The 19,416-nt window shown below is 35.5% G+C and overlaps 1 protein-coding gene across 3 annotated transcripts in view; it reads right to left on the bottom strand.

Annotated features, from left to right (window-relative positions):
- Positions 1-495: 495 nt before the first annotated feature.
- pla2g4aa (phospholipase A2, group IVAa (cytosolic, calcium-dependent)) overlaps positions 496-19,416 on the bottom strand; it is a 36,183-nt gene continuing 17,262 nt past the window's right edge. For 2 of the 3 annotated variants that reach the window (XM_073911997.1, XM_068222948.2), the window contains 7 exons: positions 19,054-19,143; positions 15,519-15,584; positions 13,011-13,250; positions 9,081-9,265; positions 8,366-8,555; positions 5,602-5,759; positions 496-5,520 (listed from right to left, as the gene is read on the bottom strand). In XM_073911997.1, coding sequence (XP_073768098.1) covers positions 5,380-5,520; positions 5,602-5,759; positions 8,366-8,555; positions 9,081-9,265; positions 13,011-13,250; positions 15,519-15,584; positions 19,054-19,143 — 1,070 coding nt within the window. In that variant the 3' untranslated portion in view covers positions 496-5,379. 3 annotated transcript variants of the gene reach the window in all.

Raw genomic sequence — 19,416 nt, 5'->3', positions numbered from 1 at the left:
CAGCCCATATAAATTGTTAGCAACTGCTTACCTCAAGAAAATCAAACGAATCATTTTTGTTCAGTGCAGGTAATCTCCTGTTCTTGGTCTAACCTGTGAGTAAACTCAGTGAATCTTCAAATGGAGACTCGCTTGCTCCTAAATGATAATTTGAATCAATTGCTGATTCCAAACATCAGATCGTTTCAAATCATAGCAGATTCATTAAATAAGATTTGTGAATGATTTAACTGGTTAACTTAACTTATTTGTGAATTGAACACAGCTATCATGTCTCTGAAAGGATGATTATTACTCCCGTTCAAAACAATGAAGAACAACTCATTTTCTGCAGTGGAATAAAAAGTATATTATTATGCTTTGCAATGTAATGAGATTTCTAAAAGTATACTCTGAAAATATACAGATCACTAAAAAACCCTTTGTTCAGTCCATCACTGAGTTTTGACATCATAATTACGCCATTCCAAACTGTACAAACCACAGACAGTGAGCAATGTTTGAAGGTAACATTTATTTTGGATTTAAAGAGCAGTGTAACACTTTTTTCTTCTATTTTTACCATACAACCAGTCTTTCAGGTATATATACGGTTTTCCCAGTTCAGTACTATCAGTGACCTCACATTCTCAGCTCAAACTCAACAGTTGACATTTAACAAATGCTTAAAGGGGTAGTTCACCAGAAATAAAAATAGACATTTACTCGCCCTTGCATGATTTCAAGACTTTATGCTTTTCTTTCTTCTGCTGAGCACAAAAGAAGATATTTCGAAAGAAAGCTGAAAACCTGTAACCACTGACTTCCACAGTAAGAAAAACAAATGGATGTCAAACATTCTTCAAAATATCTCCTTTTGTGTTCGGCGGAAAAAAGAAATTCATAAAAGGTTTGACACAGGTAAAGGGTGAGTAAATAACGACGAAATGTTCATTTTTGGGTGAACTCCACCTTCAATTGTGAGATGTCTGAATATGAATAACTAGACAATGAGATATTAAAATAAATAATCCTGCATTCACTTTCATGACACAGTTTGTAAACCAATGGAATGATTATATGGGAAGTCAGATTTCTACGCTGAATGTGCCATGGTTTTACCACAGATGCGTGCGATATCAACAGCAAATGAGATTTTCACAACACGTCCCATCATGTCATTATTCGAGTCTTGCGTGGGAGGCACAAAATGCGCATTTCACCTTCTTTCTTCCCCCCCTGGGCAGATGACATTTGTAAGCACAATAAATAAAAAGCAGCCACATCCAGTTCCAAAGTGATGAATCTTCCGGCTGAAATATGAGATGAATCCTGTCCTGAAGGTTTAAAGTCAACCATCATCCGGTCACAAAACAACTGAACGCAGAAACCTAGATCGTTTTCTTATCACTTCAGCAGAAACACAAGAAGGAACAGCGTGTCCCGAGGCTCTGAGAGCGTAAATTATTCTCAGAACAGTATTTAAAGCTAAAATGTTAAGCGAAAACAAAGCTGTGTAGAGAAGAACACAGCCAGATTTGTAAGGGTGACCTTAGAATGGTTTTGGAAAAAGGTTTAGTGAGAAAAAGAACGGGAAGTGGTGAATCACGGAGTGACTCTTATATACAAAGCTCCTCGCGTGCTCTGATCATCGAGTGTTTGTTTATTGCATTTTTTGGCTAATTTAAGAATGTTTTCAGTAAGAGCAGAGTACTCCGAGCTTTCAGCTTACGCACTTTACCACATTCAAATCTATTCAACTGAATTTCTCCCAATATCAGCGTAGAAAAGATAAATACATGTTCTGTGTTACTGATTCAACATTCCAGACAAATTAATATTTCCCATTTCTTAATAACGTTTCAGGCAATCTGATGCCTTCCGGAAAACATCCATTTCGAAATGATCCCACGTCTACTTTAGAATAAACAACCAATGTTTTTTTAAATGTCAATTCTGAAATGCCATCAAACTGTGCTTATATCATTTTATTTCATATCATTTAACTAAAACTAAACCCATAAAAACTAAAACAAAAAATCTTTTAATATAATTTGAACAAAAGCTAAAACCATGAACCTACAAAAAATGCTGTAAAACAAAAATCGGCAAAAAACAGTATTAAATTTTTTACTTAATCTGAAAGGTATGAAAATTAGTAAAGGGTTTAGAATGTTTAGTGTAAATTAAAAGTAAAATTAACAAATAAACCACAAAAAAACAAAAACAAATTTTAACTAAAATATAAAATTAGATCAAACTTTTAACAATGAAGTAGGGAAGCAATGCTGGTATTCATTGAATTGAATATTGTGAAATTATTTGATTATATTTGACACTTTCTGTTATTTTTTTAGTCTTTTTAGTTAATGATTCAGTGTAACTGTAACACTTTAATATTTGTTAATGCAGTACTACCATTGACTAATGCTGAGTTCAGACTGCATGATTTTCTCCCCGATTTTCGCCAACAGGTTTTAAGAAATTGCAGACAACTGCCTGAAATCACAGGCAAATCGGTGCTCAGTCATGTGAGTGACAATTACACAGTATGAACTATCAAAGAAGCGATCTGAGAGAATTGCAGATGAGTGGTCAACACCTGTCAGATATTTGGTATGCTAAATATGTGGACCTGTCGGTGATTTAAATCATGCCGAGTGAAATGTGCTCTAATTGAAAATAACATCGGCGATCACCTACAGCCAATGAGAGAGCAGCATCCATTAGTATAAGTATCTGAAGGCCAGAGAGGATGGGAGAGAAGTTAAAAGGGCTTATTTTCAGTCTATTTGGAACGAAGAAATGGAAGAAAAACTAGATTAAATTTGGCAGGAGCACCAGTGTCTGTTTGACGAGTCGTCTGAGCAATATCACAACTGGGTTGAAACAAAAAAGTTTAGGAGAAATTGCTAATTCCCTTTAAAGGTCAGGTTAGCCAAATAAGTACATTTCCTACCCCAGAAAAGGCTTCCTTCTCATTGTGCAGTTATGAACACAATATAGACTACATGACCTCGCATGGTTTCTATTTAACTTTTCGTGTGTTTGGTTATGAGACATATTTTGGACAAAGTTGTCTGCGATTCTTCTTATTTTAAAGTCATGCGGTGTGAAACCCTCTGTCACCGATCCATCTTGCAGTGTAGACAAAGCAGCGACGAAACGCTAGCCCAGATAGTCATGCAGTGTGAAAACATCCGTGACACGACTACTTTGAAAATCATGCAGTCTGAACTGCAGGGGTGTCTAAACTCGGTCCCGGAGGGCCAGTGTCCTCCATATTTTAGTTCCAACCCCAATTAAACACACCTGATTCAGCTAATCAAGCTCTTTCCAGGTATACTAGAATCTTTCAGGCTTGTGTGTTGAAGGAAGTTAGACTTAAACTATGCAGGACGACGGCCCTCCAGGACCAAGTTTGGACACCCCTGAAACTAATGGAACCTTATTGTAATTATCAATGAGCATACATTAGTTACATGCTTATCAACATCAGGTTTTATAAATACAGCTATTCATTGTATGTTCTTGTTAGTGCAGGTACATTAGATATTAAAAGATACACCTTTTGTAAACATTTATATAAACATTAATAGATGCTTATAAGTCTTTTCAGTGTAAATTCATTTTATAAAACTATAATTATCTATAATGTAAAATGTTGCCATTTAGTTTTATTTAGTATACTGGCGTAGCTACCATAGTATATTGCATCATAAGAAGTACAAATAGCTAGTTAAAGGGGACCTATTATGCCCCTTTTTACAAAATGTTAAGAAAGTCTCTGATGTCCTTGGCGTGTGTATGTGAAGTTTCAGCTCAAAATACTTCACAAATAAGGTTTAATAACTCTTTAAAACGAACCCTTTTAGGCTTTGATCCTAATTGTGCCTTTTTAGTGACTGTCGCTTTAAATTCTAATGAGATTTTGCTCCCAGAACTCATCTCGAAAGAAGGCGGAGCTATAAATGCCATTGTGTCAGCTTAGTGGCAGATTCAAAAACAAGACTATGGTCCAATGCTAATGAGGGAGATATCCTCACAAAGAGGCGGGTCAAGTAAAGTGTTTCTGCAGGCTTTTTGCAGATAGTCTGTAGACAGTTTTTAGTGTGATTATAAAAAAATAAACGAATAAAAGTTTACTATTAGATGGCTGGTTATATTCACAGACTGTTGCCACACAACTGTGTTTAAACCCCTTATAAAAGTGGTTTTGCTTAATAGGTCCCCTTTAAGACTCAAAACTGCAGTGATCATTTGAACAACATTGGTTTAAAATGATAGAACTTTCATTAGCCCCTTTCACACATACAGACTTTTCTGTAGGGATCATGTGTAAACAGGCCCTTTTTAAAAATACCAGTAAATTAGTTCCCGGAATTTTCCGTAAAGAGAACTTGTAACATTACCGGTAATTTGCCGCAATGCTGCAGGAAAATTGCCAGAAAGAGTACGTTCACGCTAAGAATTTGCTGACATGAGATGTCTACTCCAGCCAATCAGAACATTCAGACGCATTCACATCTGCGCTGTTTATGAAAATAAAAGCCTTAAAACATTTTTCCCAGACACATTTAGCTGCTAGATGTTAGTCAGATAACGTTTCTATGTTCCTTCTTAATGCCAACTTTGTAAAAATGTATCGATAAAATGCTTATAATAAACCGCTGTTAGTTTACCTTCAAGCTCTGCTTCAGTTGCCAGGCGCGTGTGCACGTGAAGCAATGCACCGGTGAGTGCTAGCACATACACATATTATGTACATCTCGACATGCGAAAGTGTTCCTCCACATGTTTTCATCACAGTTATTCATGAATATGCAGAATGTGTAATGTCGTCAAATGTGTAAACATATAGCTGCGGTTGGCGCTTCTGCCAAAGCAAAAACAAAGCAGCTACATAAATGCTTAAGCTATAAATAAAAGTGTAACCATCAACAAAAGCCAGACACTTTCTATGTTTACAAATACAAGTGCTCAGTTCTGGTTAATGATGTTAGAATTTACTGGTATTTTGGAATGGGAGTGTGAATGGAAAATTCCGGAACGCCCTTGCCTGTGTGAACAGCACTTTTTTGAATTTACCGGTAAACTCGTTCTGGTATCACTGTGTGAAAGGGGCTATTAAAGATGCTGCACAGTATTGGAATAACAACTTCTAGTAATTGACTTTTTTGGACAATGGACCTCTGGTGGTTGTGAACCCGACATCTCACCTCAAGTGTTCCTGTGGTTATTTTCAAGTAGGAGATGAAAGAATTCAAGAATGCAGCATACAATGATCCTGTAATAAGGTCAATCCAGCCTTGTCTGATGAATCTGCTCACTGATTCAATATCCGCACCAATGGACCAATGCAGTCTCACACTTTTGTGTAGCTTTTTGCATAGCTGTCTGTTAGGTGGGTCGTTTTGCAATGCTGTTGTCTCGTTTCAGGAACTTCTTGTTTTCGATTTCACTGAGCGAAAGGGAAACCGAACATCGCGCTGGGTTCTCTCGTCTCAGCAGAATGCTGTCTTTAATGGCTTCTTTGATAACCTGCAAAACAAAAGAATCATGTAGAATGAAGAGCAAAAACAAACTGCAGGTGAAAGCCAGAGATTGAAGAGTAGACCTGACCTCGATGTTGTTAAGCGTATTGAACTCCATGAGGTCATGAAGTCTCTTGAAGGCCTGGTTGTTGTATTTGAAGTTGAAAGTGGAGTAAGGGGAGGCTGGCTCGTCAAATATGTCAAAGTCACCAAACTCTATGTCCTTGTCTGAATCTCGAGGAACTCCTTCGAGAAAACAGTGAAGATAAGGGTTTAGTGAGACCTTTTCTATTAATAAATTCACATCATCAGTAAGATACAGTTTTGATATATGACCTACAAATGCAGCATCTAGTTCTTAATATTTCTGTCATTTAAAATGCCCAATATTCCAATAAAAACAATGCTTGTTTACAAGTTTTAATATAAGTTTTTGATATGGCCTGAAATTCAGTTTTGTTGTGCATCAATTGTTGCACACAGGCAGTGTGCAAGGGGAATTAATCTCTGGTCGGCCCTCATGAGGGAATCGCAGAGTTGGATTAGAGCAGATCCTTTTGGATGCTTTGAAAAGGTTAGGTGTCTGAGCCACAACAAATGACTACCGATGTGCCTCAGGGCTCAGTTATTGGATCCCTTCTGTTCTCCACCTACTTGGCATCACCAGAACAGGCCATTCAGAAACATGTATTTTCCTGTCACTGCTATGCTCCCATTATAGCTTATTGATAGAGCAAATGCTGCTTGTATCTTAGCCTGTCTGACAGACATCATTAGATAAAAAAAAAAAAAACATCATAATCAACTCAACCATACCAGGACAGAACTTATCCATTCAGTTAAATCTGTTTTGATCTAATCTGTTTTGAGCAGATTTGCCTTATACATTAGAATGATTATACACGTGTTCCTATTGAAACATGCACTATTACTCACGGTTGAAGCTCTTGTTTAATCCAGCCTGGATTTTTGCAATGCTTTCTTGAATAGTCAGTACTATCAAACCTTGAAAAGTTTAGTGGGCAAAATGTTAAATGTCAAAGAAAGTGACATCTCTGTTCATCCGTTTGCATTAGCTTGCTGAAATGCCTAAAACCTATTTGTTGTTAGCACTTGACCCTTTAACACTATTGGTCCGATCATATACCAGGCACAAGATGTGTATGGTGCAATTTGTTGCTATTTTCAGACCAGTGCAACTGTAATTTCCTTGTTTTGAGCCACGTTGTTTAAATAGCAAATCCATTTGTGCCACTTTGTGGACTCATGGGTGTTCTGGCCTTAAAAGAAGGTGTGTTAAGGTGCATTGTTGATGCATTGCTATTTTGAGTAACTGAAATAGACTGCACAATTGCAAGTCCAGCGCAGATCACATTATTTATACTTACAAAGAGGGCTTTTTGCCAGTTTATTCATGACAATCTGCATTTTTATAATGTTATTATTATAAGCAGTAGTATTTATCATGTGCATATTTATGTTTGTTTTAATAAAATCAAGTTTAGATTTGTCCACCTGTCAGGTTTTGTAGATGTACGCATTACCATATTGAGCATAAGAATGGGACGTGTGTTTGGATAAAACTCAGTTTTTTGACCACACTTCGTTATTACTGTTCATTTATTTGTCTGCTAGAAATTAGAACTGAATTTAGAAATAGTTTTGAAACAAATCTTTGTAAAGTAAAGGAATAAAGTAAAAAGTAAAAGTAAGGAGAAAGTGAAGAGGCCGAATGGAGGAGGCTCATTCTTTATCCTCACGCTGCAGATGGTCTATTTAACTGTTTTCTCACAACTGAAGTGTTCAGTTTAACCACTTACAAAGCCCACCATGTAAATAGCAAATGAGCCATGGTGTGACACAAATGAGTCTTAAAGTAAATGGGAGATTAGGCTGATTGGTTTAATGCACGTTATGCTGAGAATAAGCACAACATTGTTGCACCGGGGTGCACCGGGGTGCAGACCACATTTTTTAGTCTTTAAAATAGCAAAAGTGTATTCAGACACAGCCTTAATGCTTTTGCGCCATGCGCTTTAGACTTTGCGCCTAGATTGCTAAAATAGAGCCCAATAACTTCCTGTGCTGTTTCTATTCTATCTACTTATTTTCCCTTATTTATTTATCAACTATAATGACATTAGCTGATAACTATTACTGTTAATTAAATTTTTTAGGTCAGCAAAACTTAGCTTAGGTTACAGTTTTTAAAATATCCTTGTTACAGTGTTTTTATACATTAAGGCTATACTAAAGTGCTGCTACAGCTTCCTCACTAGCCTATTTAATGGTGCTTTTCCACTCCATGATATGACATATTTCAGTTTGAATATAGCACAATTTTAACAGCTTTTCCACTCTGTTTCGTACCTGGTACTTTTTTAGTACCACCTTGCATGATGTTTCAAGAGTGCCCTACCATTACCAAACATGACATATACACACAGCTTTTCAGATTGGTCTGTGGGAATCGTCAATACCAGCATCAACACCAGTGTCATTGGATTTGTGCCACAAGACAACAAACCTGATTTATTTTAATAGTCAGCAGCAGTCACTAAACCACCACAAGAAAAAGACACCTGAAATGGCAGCATCGTGGTCAGTAAAAGAGGTCTAGACATTACTCTAATTGATAGCAGAGAACCAGATTAAACTACCAAAAATGTAAACGATGATGTCAGGGTAGTTGTTTGGTGCAACAATAGTGACAATCACACCCACTTTAAACAGTTCTAAACTGCATAGGAAATGCAAACTGAACTGAGCAAAACCAAATCAAAGCAAGCCTAGATGTGCTGAACCATACCGTACCACACAGTGAAAAAGCAGCTTTTGTATCAAACTCTCACCAGGGGCTTTAAAATTCCGGAAGTTGATGTTGGCCAAGACAAAATGAATGATGGTGGGGCAGTTCTTGTCTCCTTTAGCAGGCTTGAACACATAGCACTCTTTTAGACCCTCTCTGTCGAATACTTTCGAATCAATCTTCGGGAAGGGCAGCTTATTCATACGGGCCCATTTTTCAGCCAGCAGTAACTCCTGGCACAGACAAACAAGGACATGATTAGACAAAAAAGCCAACAGAAAAAAAAAAAAGAGTTCTCTGATAGATCAAAAAAAACAATACACTGTTGTCTATGAATTTTGATAAACTTTATAATTGAACTGTTGTATAAAATTAATGTTAAATACTCAAAATTAACAAACAGAAAACAAATGACAATTATTTGAATTTCTAATCATATTTTATAATACTGTTAAATCTTTTGTATAGCATTTTAAATCAAATAAATGCAGCTTCTGTGAGGCACTTTGTACAAAAACATTTAAAAAAAATTATATCAACCTTTTAAACCAACAGTTTATGACCAAATCCCAAATCTGTTATGCTCATACAACTAAACCTAAAAAAACAGAAACTATGAAACGAACGAAGGCAGAATTCTGTTTTCCTATTTTTTTTTTTTTTACTGATATCACAAACTGCATTGTGCATTTAATTTTTTTCTGCTGTAAACCTACTTTTAAATACATACAATACATTCTCAGGTGTCAGACACTTACTTTGAACGGTGGGCTGGAGTCACTGGGTCGGGCTGAGAAGTCGAATGAAATAATCAGGTCGACTCCTCTCTGACACCGCAGAATGAGAGGGTAGGGCAGGTTAAAGGTCAAGCCACTGTCCACCACATGGATTTTCTTGCTCTTCACATCCAGAGGCTCATAGATTCGCTCAAACTCATCCGGATCTGCAGAAATGGTTGATTTCTGTTACTGCTTTATCCATAAACATGCAAGTTTAACACGTAACAAAGTTTATGTTGGAAAATAAAAGCCTATTAAAGAGATTGTTCACCCTAAAATTAAAATGTCATTATAAACCTTTATAAGTTTATTTAATCTGTCGAACACTAAGGAATATATTTTAAAAGAAATCTAAAAACCTGTAACCATTGACATTTCATAGTAGAGAAAACAAATACTGTGGAAGATAATGGTTACCGGTTTTTAGCTTTCTTCAAAATATCTTAATTTGTGTTCAACAGAAGAAAGAAAGGCAGACCGGTTTATATCAATTAAAGTGTGAGTAAACGATAACAGAATTTTCAATATTGGGTCAACTATCCAGCAAAATGCTAATGTAGGCAAGATGCTAATGGTCTAATTTGATTTAATGATTTATGCTAAGCTAAAAGTGTCTAAATTAATTAAAAAATAATAAAGCTCAACTGTTTAATTCAAGAGTTGTTCTTTTAAAGGCAGTTTAAAAGTTTAAATAAAAAAATAATTATTCTCCTCAATATTTTGAAATGCCCAAGATAACATCATGCATGTTCATGTTATTGAATAATGGCACATCCGATAATGACCGACAAATGAACTTCAAGATGTGATCTCTTAGATTCACCTAGTGGTTCCGTAATAAAGATTCTATGCAGCTACAATGCAATCATTTATTCACATTCTTACAACAGCTTATCTTATTTTTCACAACCAAGCGTCAACAGGAAGTACAGACTTCTGCTGAGTCACAGAGACATGCAGTGGCCTTATTATCAGTTATTATCTAATGAGACGTTAAACATAGACCATCTTGTTTAACACAATCGCTGATCTTGCATTGACATGCAAGTGAGAGATGTTTCCTGTGTGAGGTTTTCAGGTGTTTCTGGGATGAAAGGTAACCTACAGTGGGTGTGTTGGTATTTCTTAGATGTCAGAAGTTTTGAGAGCTGACTAACTGACTTCCTCCCACTCGAGCACCGCATAATGTTTGAAAGGCCATCCTCGAGTCCCATGGCACCTGACCAGATTTAACACCATTGTTCCACCTACGGTCCGTCACACCCTTTTCTTTTAAACTCATACTTCACAGGGCTCAGTTAAATCGAGATTTCAGGCAGTACTGTGGAATATAATTCTGGATCTGTTAAAAAGTTAAGATAAAAATATGTAGTACTTTTTTAAGTAAAAAAAAAGTTAGCCAAAAAGTGTTTTTATTATTATTCTTTTCTTTTAAAATCAAGATAATTAAATATTATACCAAATTTTAACTATGAAGCCTAATAGTAACACTTGCCAAATGACTAAACTGAGTAAAAATATGCATTAACCAATTTATAAAACATATAATATAATTACTACTATTATTAAAAAAATTCATATAAATAAATAGTATATATATATGAGCAATATGGCACACGTAGAAGTGCCTTAATGTCCCACCAGTGCTGATATACAGTTACATCGCACTGCTGCGAGTGTGATATTGCGTATATACCAAGTAGCAACCTTCTGCTCTCCCTCAGGAAGCCAATACGCAAGTAACTGAAACTGCAATTCATCGAAATTCCGTTAGTCCTGGCTCCGTAATAGAGCAAATTTCAATTAAGCCCACTGTTAGAATGGCCAACTTTATAGCAGAAAAAAAGGTGTTCACAGCCTGGTACAATGAACGATTTTGGTTCATATAACTAATATTATTCTTCATGACAACTATGAGGGGGGTGAATTTTTTTTATAACTCATTTGTTTCCTTTAAATTAGGTAATATTAAGTTTGCATAATTAAGGGCATGGCCACTTGAGTGACAGTTAGGTCTCGCTGGTCGCCGTCACTACACCTCAGCTGACTTTGGCAGATTAGCCACTGAACTCGGCATATTCATCCTATTTTTGTGTTGTTTTATGTGGCTTTACACAGTTGCCTTTTGGAATTATTTCTAACAATTATCAGATGATATGGGATGCTGTGTGCAGTAAATTTTGCTCACAAACCATTTACATGGCCTCCGTTTCCCATGCGAGTAAAGTTGTATACATATATACCATCTCTATAAATGTATTTGTTTTCATTTAAGATCATTTATCATTTATATTTTTTTAGACCTGTAATGCAGTCCAGAATCTGACAGACTGATTAGTTGTAGGCTCTCGAACAGTCGTCTGAAGCGTTGTCATACACTGTTATGCTGGATTTCATTAATAGCCTTGCATTTACTAACACAGACTATATCTAAAGGGTTTGGAAGTAATTCGCGTTTTCCTCCTGTAGAAAAACATCATAAGAACAATGCTTAGTGGCTCAAAGTCTTACAACAGTCTTTATTGATACCGCCGTGGGTGCGCCTACTTGTGGCTTCTTTTGAAGTGTTCAGAAACCTATGGGTGATGTCACGGATACTACGTCCATATATTTTACAGTCTATGGTATACAACAGTTCAGTGGCATAACTGTGTATATAAAAAAGAAAATCAAACACGAAGAGTCTCAAAATCCTTTTGTGAGAGGAACTACTTTTTTCCGCCATTCAATCACATTTGCAGCTGACATCAGAACAGTAGAAACTGTCACTTTAGAGCTAGTATTTGAATGACTCTCTAGTGTAATTAATGTAAAGTGATGACAAAACAAGGTGATTTTGCTAACATTTTAAAAGGGCCATGAAACCCCCCTTTTCAGCAGGGTGTTTTCACACCTCTAGTTTGGAAAAAGTCAGGAAAGTGGGTGTGTCAAGCTCTGTTTGGGTGGGAGTGTCGGGGGAGGGAAAATGGGAAGGGTTTGAATAAAAATGGGAGTGCCATTTGAGTGTCTTTTTCTTTTCCTTTTGCCTACTCATTGTCGTTGACTATCATGTATGTAGTCGACAGCACTTGGGAAGAGCGAAAAAGTTTCTGTCTCCTTTCTTTATTCCATAAAGTCTCCGGGTAAATGCTGGGACACCTGGCACCCGTCACAATACCGACGACAACAGAGAAAGACTGTAGACTGTAATAGACTGTAGGGAGATACCCCTGTAGACGGATGGCATTTCATGTCACGTTCAGCAATATCATTTTAAAAATGTGAGCAAAATCATCTGTTTTGTCATCACTTTAAGGGGGTCACACACCAGAAGCGCCGCTTCACATTACGTTATAGAAAATCATTCAAACACTAGCTCTAAAGTGACGTAGGTGAATTAGTAACGGCTTCTGTTGTAACGTCAGCTGCAGATCTGATTGAATGGCGGAAGAAAGTAGTTCCTAATACAAAAGGGTTTTAGACTATCCGTGTTTGATTTTCTTTTTTATATACAAGATTGTGCCATCGAACTGTTGTATAAACGCAATATCACACTCGTCGTAGTGTGATATGGCTGTACTCGGCCTGCTGCCTCGTGCCAACGCACGCCTCCCATCAGTGCTGATATACAGCCATATTGCACTGCTACCCGTGTGATATTGCTCATATATACAGTTTGTTGGCTCATGCGATATAAAAGATATTTTCTAAAGCTACCATCCATTTTAAAGGTTAGTAAACAACAATATAGTTGTTTATGTCTTGGGTCTGTATATATATACATATATATATATATATACATATATATTATATGTATGAAAACATTCAGTTTGGTAATACCAGAGACCTTTTTGTTTTAGGAAAGGGGTTCTTGCTAAAAGTATTTTTGGCATCAAATATTTGTTAATGTGCATGTGCATGTCGATGTACCAGTAACAGCGTCCACTTCCTCCTCCAGCGAGGTCTGGTGTGTGATGCCGCTGAAGGGAGAGAAGGGCAGGGTTGAGTTCAGGTTCAGTCCCAGCATGAAGTTGTGCACTTTGCCTGCGCGGCCCTCACGAGTGGTGAACAGAGTGGTGTCGCCCATGATGGAGGTCAACATGCGCTGTACCCAGCTGGCCTGGGCATGACGCTGGCGCTCGTCCTCTGCATCTGCAGACTCTGTGCCTCCTGGGTAAAAGACAAACAGACAGAAAATTTGCCTCAGTTGGCTTGCTCACAGATATGTATAGACCTTTTTCTTTGTTGCTGCATGGAGGGCACCATAGAGACCAGTGCCTTCTGGTAGGATGCTTAGAACTTCGGTTTAGGATTGTCATCAGTGAGAGCAGCGTTTTTAAACTGGGTGTCAATACCGTTTTGAGTGTTTTTGTGATGCAAAATGTTGATTTTGAAAGGTGTGTTAAAGCCGTTATGCTTCTGTCAGTTGCAGTTTAAGTGCGAGAAAAAAACGTTCTCCTAATTCAGTGTCTGCCTTCAGATAAAATGTTGAAATATAGCGTCAGTGTTCCTGACCTGTCAGCTGTTATACTCTACTCAGCTGGATCTTCAATGCACAAATCACACGCAAAACACAAATCACACGCAAAACATCACTGCATTATAAAGAGCTAACTTTACTGGCATGAAACTTAACAAGTATGTAAGCCATGCAATTTCCAAAAATGACCAATAAAAGTACGTTACTGATACTACTTGTCTGATTTACATGTTGATTCTAATCGGGAACAATTATGTTCAATTTAGTTAGTTTGTATTGTGTTTTACCAATTTAGACATTATGCTTTGTTTTACATTTACCGCATCCATACACTTGCATTTCACACTGATTGAACATACTGATACTGATATTTTGATTATATTATTTCAACTGAGTTAAATAAATCTTCTTCTTGATTATACTTCGCCTTGTCGTCTCCCTTACTATGTTACATCCTTGAGCCAGGTGTAACACTGGGTAACAATAACATTTGAATAAATAAATTAAATTAAAAATAATAAATAAATAATCAAATAAATAAATAAATAAATAATTGATAGCAAGCTAAGTTTACTTTTGTAAATAAAAGTTAAATAAATAAATAAGTTAGATAATGTTAGACTGGTAACAATTTAAATGAATAAATTAATTAATAAAATAAATACAGCATTATAGATGAAGAGTTGTACATTTGAAAAAAATTAAAAGTAAATAAATTTACAGTAAATTAAAAATTGTAATAAAATATTGGTTAGCTAATGTTACCTAACTAAATATAAATAAAGAGAAAATGATTAAATAAACAATTTTATTAATTAGATGTTAGACCATTACATTGGTAACAATTTTAATATGCAAGTAAATAAGAAAATAAATACATAAATAAATATTTGATATCAAGCTAATCTTACATTTTAAAATTAAATAAATAAATAAATATATAAATAAGTTAGATAATGTTAGACTGGTAACAATTAAAATAAATAAATTCAGAATTATACATTAACATAGTTGTACAATAGAGAAAAAGTAAGAGTAAATAAATTTACAGTAAAATAAAAAAATAAAATCATAGTAAGATAGAAAATTATTAAATAATTATTAATATTAATAATTTATATTAATATTATATTAATATTATATAAATATATTAATTTGATGTTAGACCATTATATTGCTAACAATTTAAATATATAAGTAAATAAGAAAACAAATAAATGAAAAAAATAAACAAATAAGCTATTTAATTAATTATACATTAGAAAGTTATACTGATGACTATTTAAATAAATAACTAAACAAGAAAAATGAAGTAAATATCTAAGTAAATCAATAAACTAGTACAATGCTAATGAGTATCATTATAACAACAAATCAATCATTCCATCAATCAGTCAATCAATAAATAAATACAATATTAATAATTAATATCTCTTTGGTAAGGACTTAAGTAAAAAAAAATCACAATATTACAATAACAATTAAATGAATAAACAAACAAAGTAAAACATTAGACCAGTGGTCACCAAACTTGTTCCTGGAGGGCCGGTGTCCTGCAGATTTTAGCTCCAACCCTAATCAAACACACCTGAACAAGCTAATCAAGGTCTTATAGGTATACTTAAAAACATCCAGGCAGGTGTGTTGAAGCAAGTTGGAGCTAAACCCTGCGGGGACACCGGCCCTCCAGGACCGAGATTGGTGACCCCAGCATTAGACAGTCAGCTTAATAAAACATTGACAATACAAACAGTATTCACCACATCAAGTTTAGACATAAAACTCAACACATGAAGAATGCACACAGGATGTATTGACGCAACGCTAAATCTAACAAGGTAAATGACATTCCAGTCAACCGCCCTGAAACCTAACACGCTGACCCCAGAGCAGCAGGTCATCTTTACTGTTGAGCCCTGAACTGAACTGACTGTGTGCATGAGAGAAAATCTTCTCACCTCTTTGAGTTTCCTCCTCGTTATCAGCAGAATCGTCACCCACAATGTGCTCTGGTTTAATTTGCTCTGACAAACACAAGAAACAAACGGTGTTTAGATCAGCCGCCTGATAAAAGACACCATTTTTTTTACCCTGTTCTGTGTTACAACCTACGAGTAAAACTCATAACAACGCATCTGTGCACAGAAGAAGTGCACCTTATGAATAATATGATCACAGAGATCCCCTGATAATTACTAGCTTACTGTAAATGAAACTAGTAGCACATCTGTTAATAAGTTTAGTTTAGGCAAGGCAAGGAAAGTTTATTTATATAGCACATTTCATACACAGTTGCAATTCAAAGTGCTTTACATAAAGTCAAAGTCAAAGTCAGCTTTATTGTCAATTCAGCCACATGTACAAGACATATAGAGAATCGAAATTGCGTTACTCTTTATAAACAAGAATGAAAGAAACAAGTATAAGAAAAATAAAAACAAATAATAAAAATGATTAAAAAAACATAAAAACAGATAAAATGTGTTATAAAAGAATGAAAAAGAAGAGAAAAAAAGAGAAAAACTTTTAGTTTAAACTTTATGAAAGGAAAATTTGTCTTTATCACTGGATTTAAGACAACTGCATACATACAACAATCACACAATAGCAACACTCATCAAGACAACAACATGAGTTAAAAATGTAAAAACCAAATTAGCCCCATGCATATTACTGCAGATCATTCTTGACAACAACAGTGATCAGATTTAAGACAACAACTGCAATAGGGATAGATGACATTTTATAAGCATTTCTTGGAGCTTTAGGAATTCTAAACCTGTATCCTGATGGTAACACTTCAAAAGCTGAGTGAAGGGGATGTGTATTGTCATCAAAAATCCCAATTGCTGTTGGAGGAGTCAAATTGAATCTGCAGCGAATGATGTTTGCGATCAGTTATCTTATTTGCCTGATTAATAATTTGCGATAATTTCTTCCTCTGTTTAAGTGTTACCAAAGCATGAAACAATGTTATATGTGAGAACACTCTCTATTAATGATCTATATGCCCTGTTTAAAGTGGAAATGAAGTTTATATTATTTTGTACATTGGATTCCACTTTAATGGAAATATATATATATATATATATATATATATATATATATATATATATATATATATATATATATATATATATATGTAACAAACTTGATTAATGTGACCATTTAGCAGAAAACGGCACGTTTTACAATAGATTTTAGAACTAGGGCACCACCATCTTGGAATATCACCGCCACTGCATTGGTTTCATTCCCTCAGCTTAACAGACACAGTGGAAGCAAAGGACTGAACACGGAGACTGCAAAGCCTAATTTAAGCCAATGCGTGAAGTTATGGGTTTGGAACTGGTGCAAATACAAGCATAAGGTGCGTGTCTAATATAAATATATATATTTATTTTATTTTTTCTCTTTTAATTGCTGATCATTTGATGCACTTTGGTCCACTCCCTGTATTATGCTGCCTGACTGCCTGTATAGGTTCATCAATGGTTTTAACAAGGTCCGGTACTGACCTAATGGGGGCAGGTACTTTCATTTTCCACTACTACAGCATTCACCTCTTTTCGTGTTCAAACCAAAGATCGGCACGTTTTTTCACATGGCAGGTTTTAACATCATACATGTTAAGCAGTGTTAATTTTGACCACAAATTTTGATTTAATTTAAGTCGTATTTTGTCTTTTAGTTTCAGTCATATTTTAGTCTTCTGAATCATTTTAGTTTAAGTCAAGTTTTAGTTGACTAAATTTCATAAAATTGTAGTCAACTAAATCTACTTTACTCTTATGATGAAGTAATCGCATCCCTTTTCTACTGTGGATCAGTTACTTTTCAATATGTGTGTGTTTCATACATCACACCAAGATTAATTCTGATTGAATATTTTACAAAAAAACTTTCTCCAATCACATTCTCATGTCTTTTTTTATTAGTCTATTTTTATTATAGTTGTAGTCATCATCACTTAATTTTTATTTAGTTTTCATCTAGTTTTTTGTCAGTAGAAACTTGTTCCGTCATAAAAATTATGACAAATTTTTCATCAACAAAATTAACATTGATGTTGACAGATCGAGTTGATCGACTTGAAAAGGGAATATGTCTTGACCTAATCCACACAGACATGACTTGGTAAAGAGTGAAGTCATGTATCATTTTAATCGTTGCATTAGTCTGAATGTAAATCCCCTCATCAGGCAACACTGAAGTAGCGTGAGAGAGTGGACCAAAGCACATCATATAAAAGGTATTAACAAAAAGAAAAATACACATATTAAGACAAAACTTAAATGCTTTTATTTTATGTATTTGCACCAGCTCTGTGATGCACATCCACATCTTTATGCATTGGGTTAAATTAGGCTGTCCAGTCTCTGTGTTGAGTCCGTTACTACCTGGTTGAAACCCAGTCAGGCAGCGTAAAACAGAGAGTAAATCAAAGCGTATCAAATGTTTGGTTTGAAGGATGAAGGGGAAAAAAGAAGAATAGAATAAATATATATATATATATTTATATAATAAGCTATTCATTTCTTCCTGACAGGAACCCAATGCCAGATCATCGGCGTATTTTATAAGTATTGCAAGTGTACATGCTGGTAGTGTTTACTGCATTTGCTGAATATAATAACTTTATCGAGGTAAAGAAGGGTGACGTGGTGGCGCAGAAGGTAGTGCTGTCACCACACAGCAAGAAGGTTGCTGTTTCGAGCCTTGGCTGGTCAGAAGACATTTCTGTGTGGAGTTTGCACGTTCTCCCCACGCTCCCGCGGGTTTCCTCTGGGTGCTTCGGTTTCCCCCACAAGTCCAAAGACATGCGGTATGTGTGAATTGGGTAAGCTAAATTGTCCGTAGTGTATGAGTGTGAATGGATGTTTCCCAGTGATGGGTTGTGACTGGAAAGGCATCCGCTGCGTAAAAACGTGCTGGATAATTTGGCGGTTCATTCCTCTATGGCGACCCCACATTATTAAAGGGACTAAGCCGAAAAGAAAATGAATAAATGAATTGAGGTAAAGAAAATATATGATTAAAATGTAATTAATTCAAAGTGTGACATGAATATACTGAATAAACTATAATCTGTAATGTCAATTCATTGAATTATAGAGCCAATGTTACTACATTCCAATAAGCTTAATCATGCTTCTGGACTCACCAAGGTTTTTTTGATAACATCAACTCACATTTCCTTAAACAACAGTTAGATATAATTCTAGACGATAAATGTCACACTCGTAGTGTGGCAGTTTGTTAATCTTATCAGTTTCACAGTGAATTTGAGCACTCATGGTTCCTGTCAACTGTACATGTTTGCACTTAAAGAACTTGTCATGGCACCAATTGCCAAGCAAACTTAGTGATATCATAACAACTGATCTTCCTACATTAGTGTTCTCTCTCTGAATATGACACAATCATTACTTTTGATCAAGTTCTTTGAGTCTGATAGCATAAAAAAGAAGATTTCCTGCCAGTCTGACTCACCCAGCTCCTCCTCCATAGTGCTACTGCTGGTCGTCTCCTTCACACCCAAAACCCGGTTAAAGAGGATGGAAAAAGCACTTCCCCACACACCTGCAGCAAACAACAACAACACTCACAATAAACACTTTATGTATTACTGCAAATATTTTCCAATGATCTGAATTATGAAGAGGCAGTTCGTTCCACTGTGTCGACTAAAGATTAATAAAGGGACAAATCCAATAATGAATAAATTAATGAATTATGAAGAACTTGCACTCTTTAACAGAGAAGTTTCTCGGAAAAAAGGTTATGAATGCTTGTGTTTGATGATGCACATCTCAAAACATGTATTTAGTTGAATATTTTTTTATTTAAATCAAA

The sequence above is a fragment of the Danio rerio genome, chromosome 2, assembly GCF_049306965.1.
Source record: "Danio rerio strain Tuebingen ecotype United States chromosome 2, GRCz12tu, whole genome shotgun sequence".
NCBI classification, from domain to species: domain Eukaryota; kingdom Metazoa; phylum Chordata; class Actinopteri; order Cypriniformes; family Danionidae; genus Danio; species Danio rerio.
Note: the sequence above shows the minus strand (reverse complement) of the source record. Positions and strands in the feature narration are given on the sequence as shown.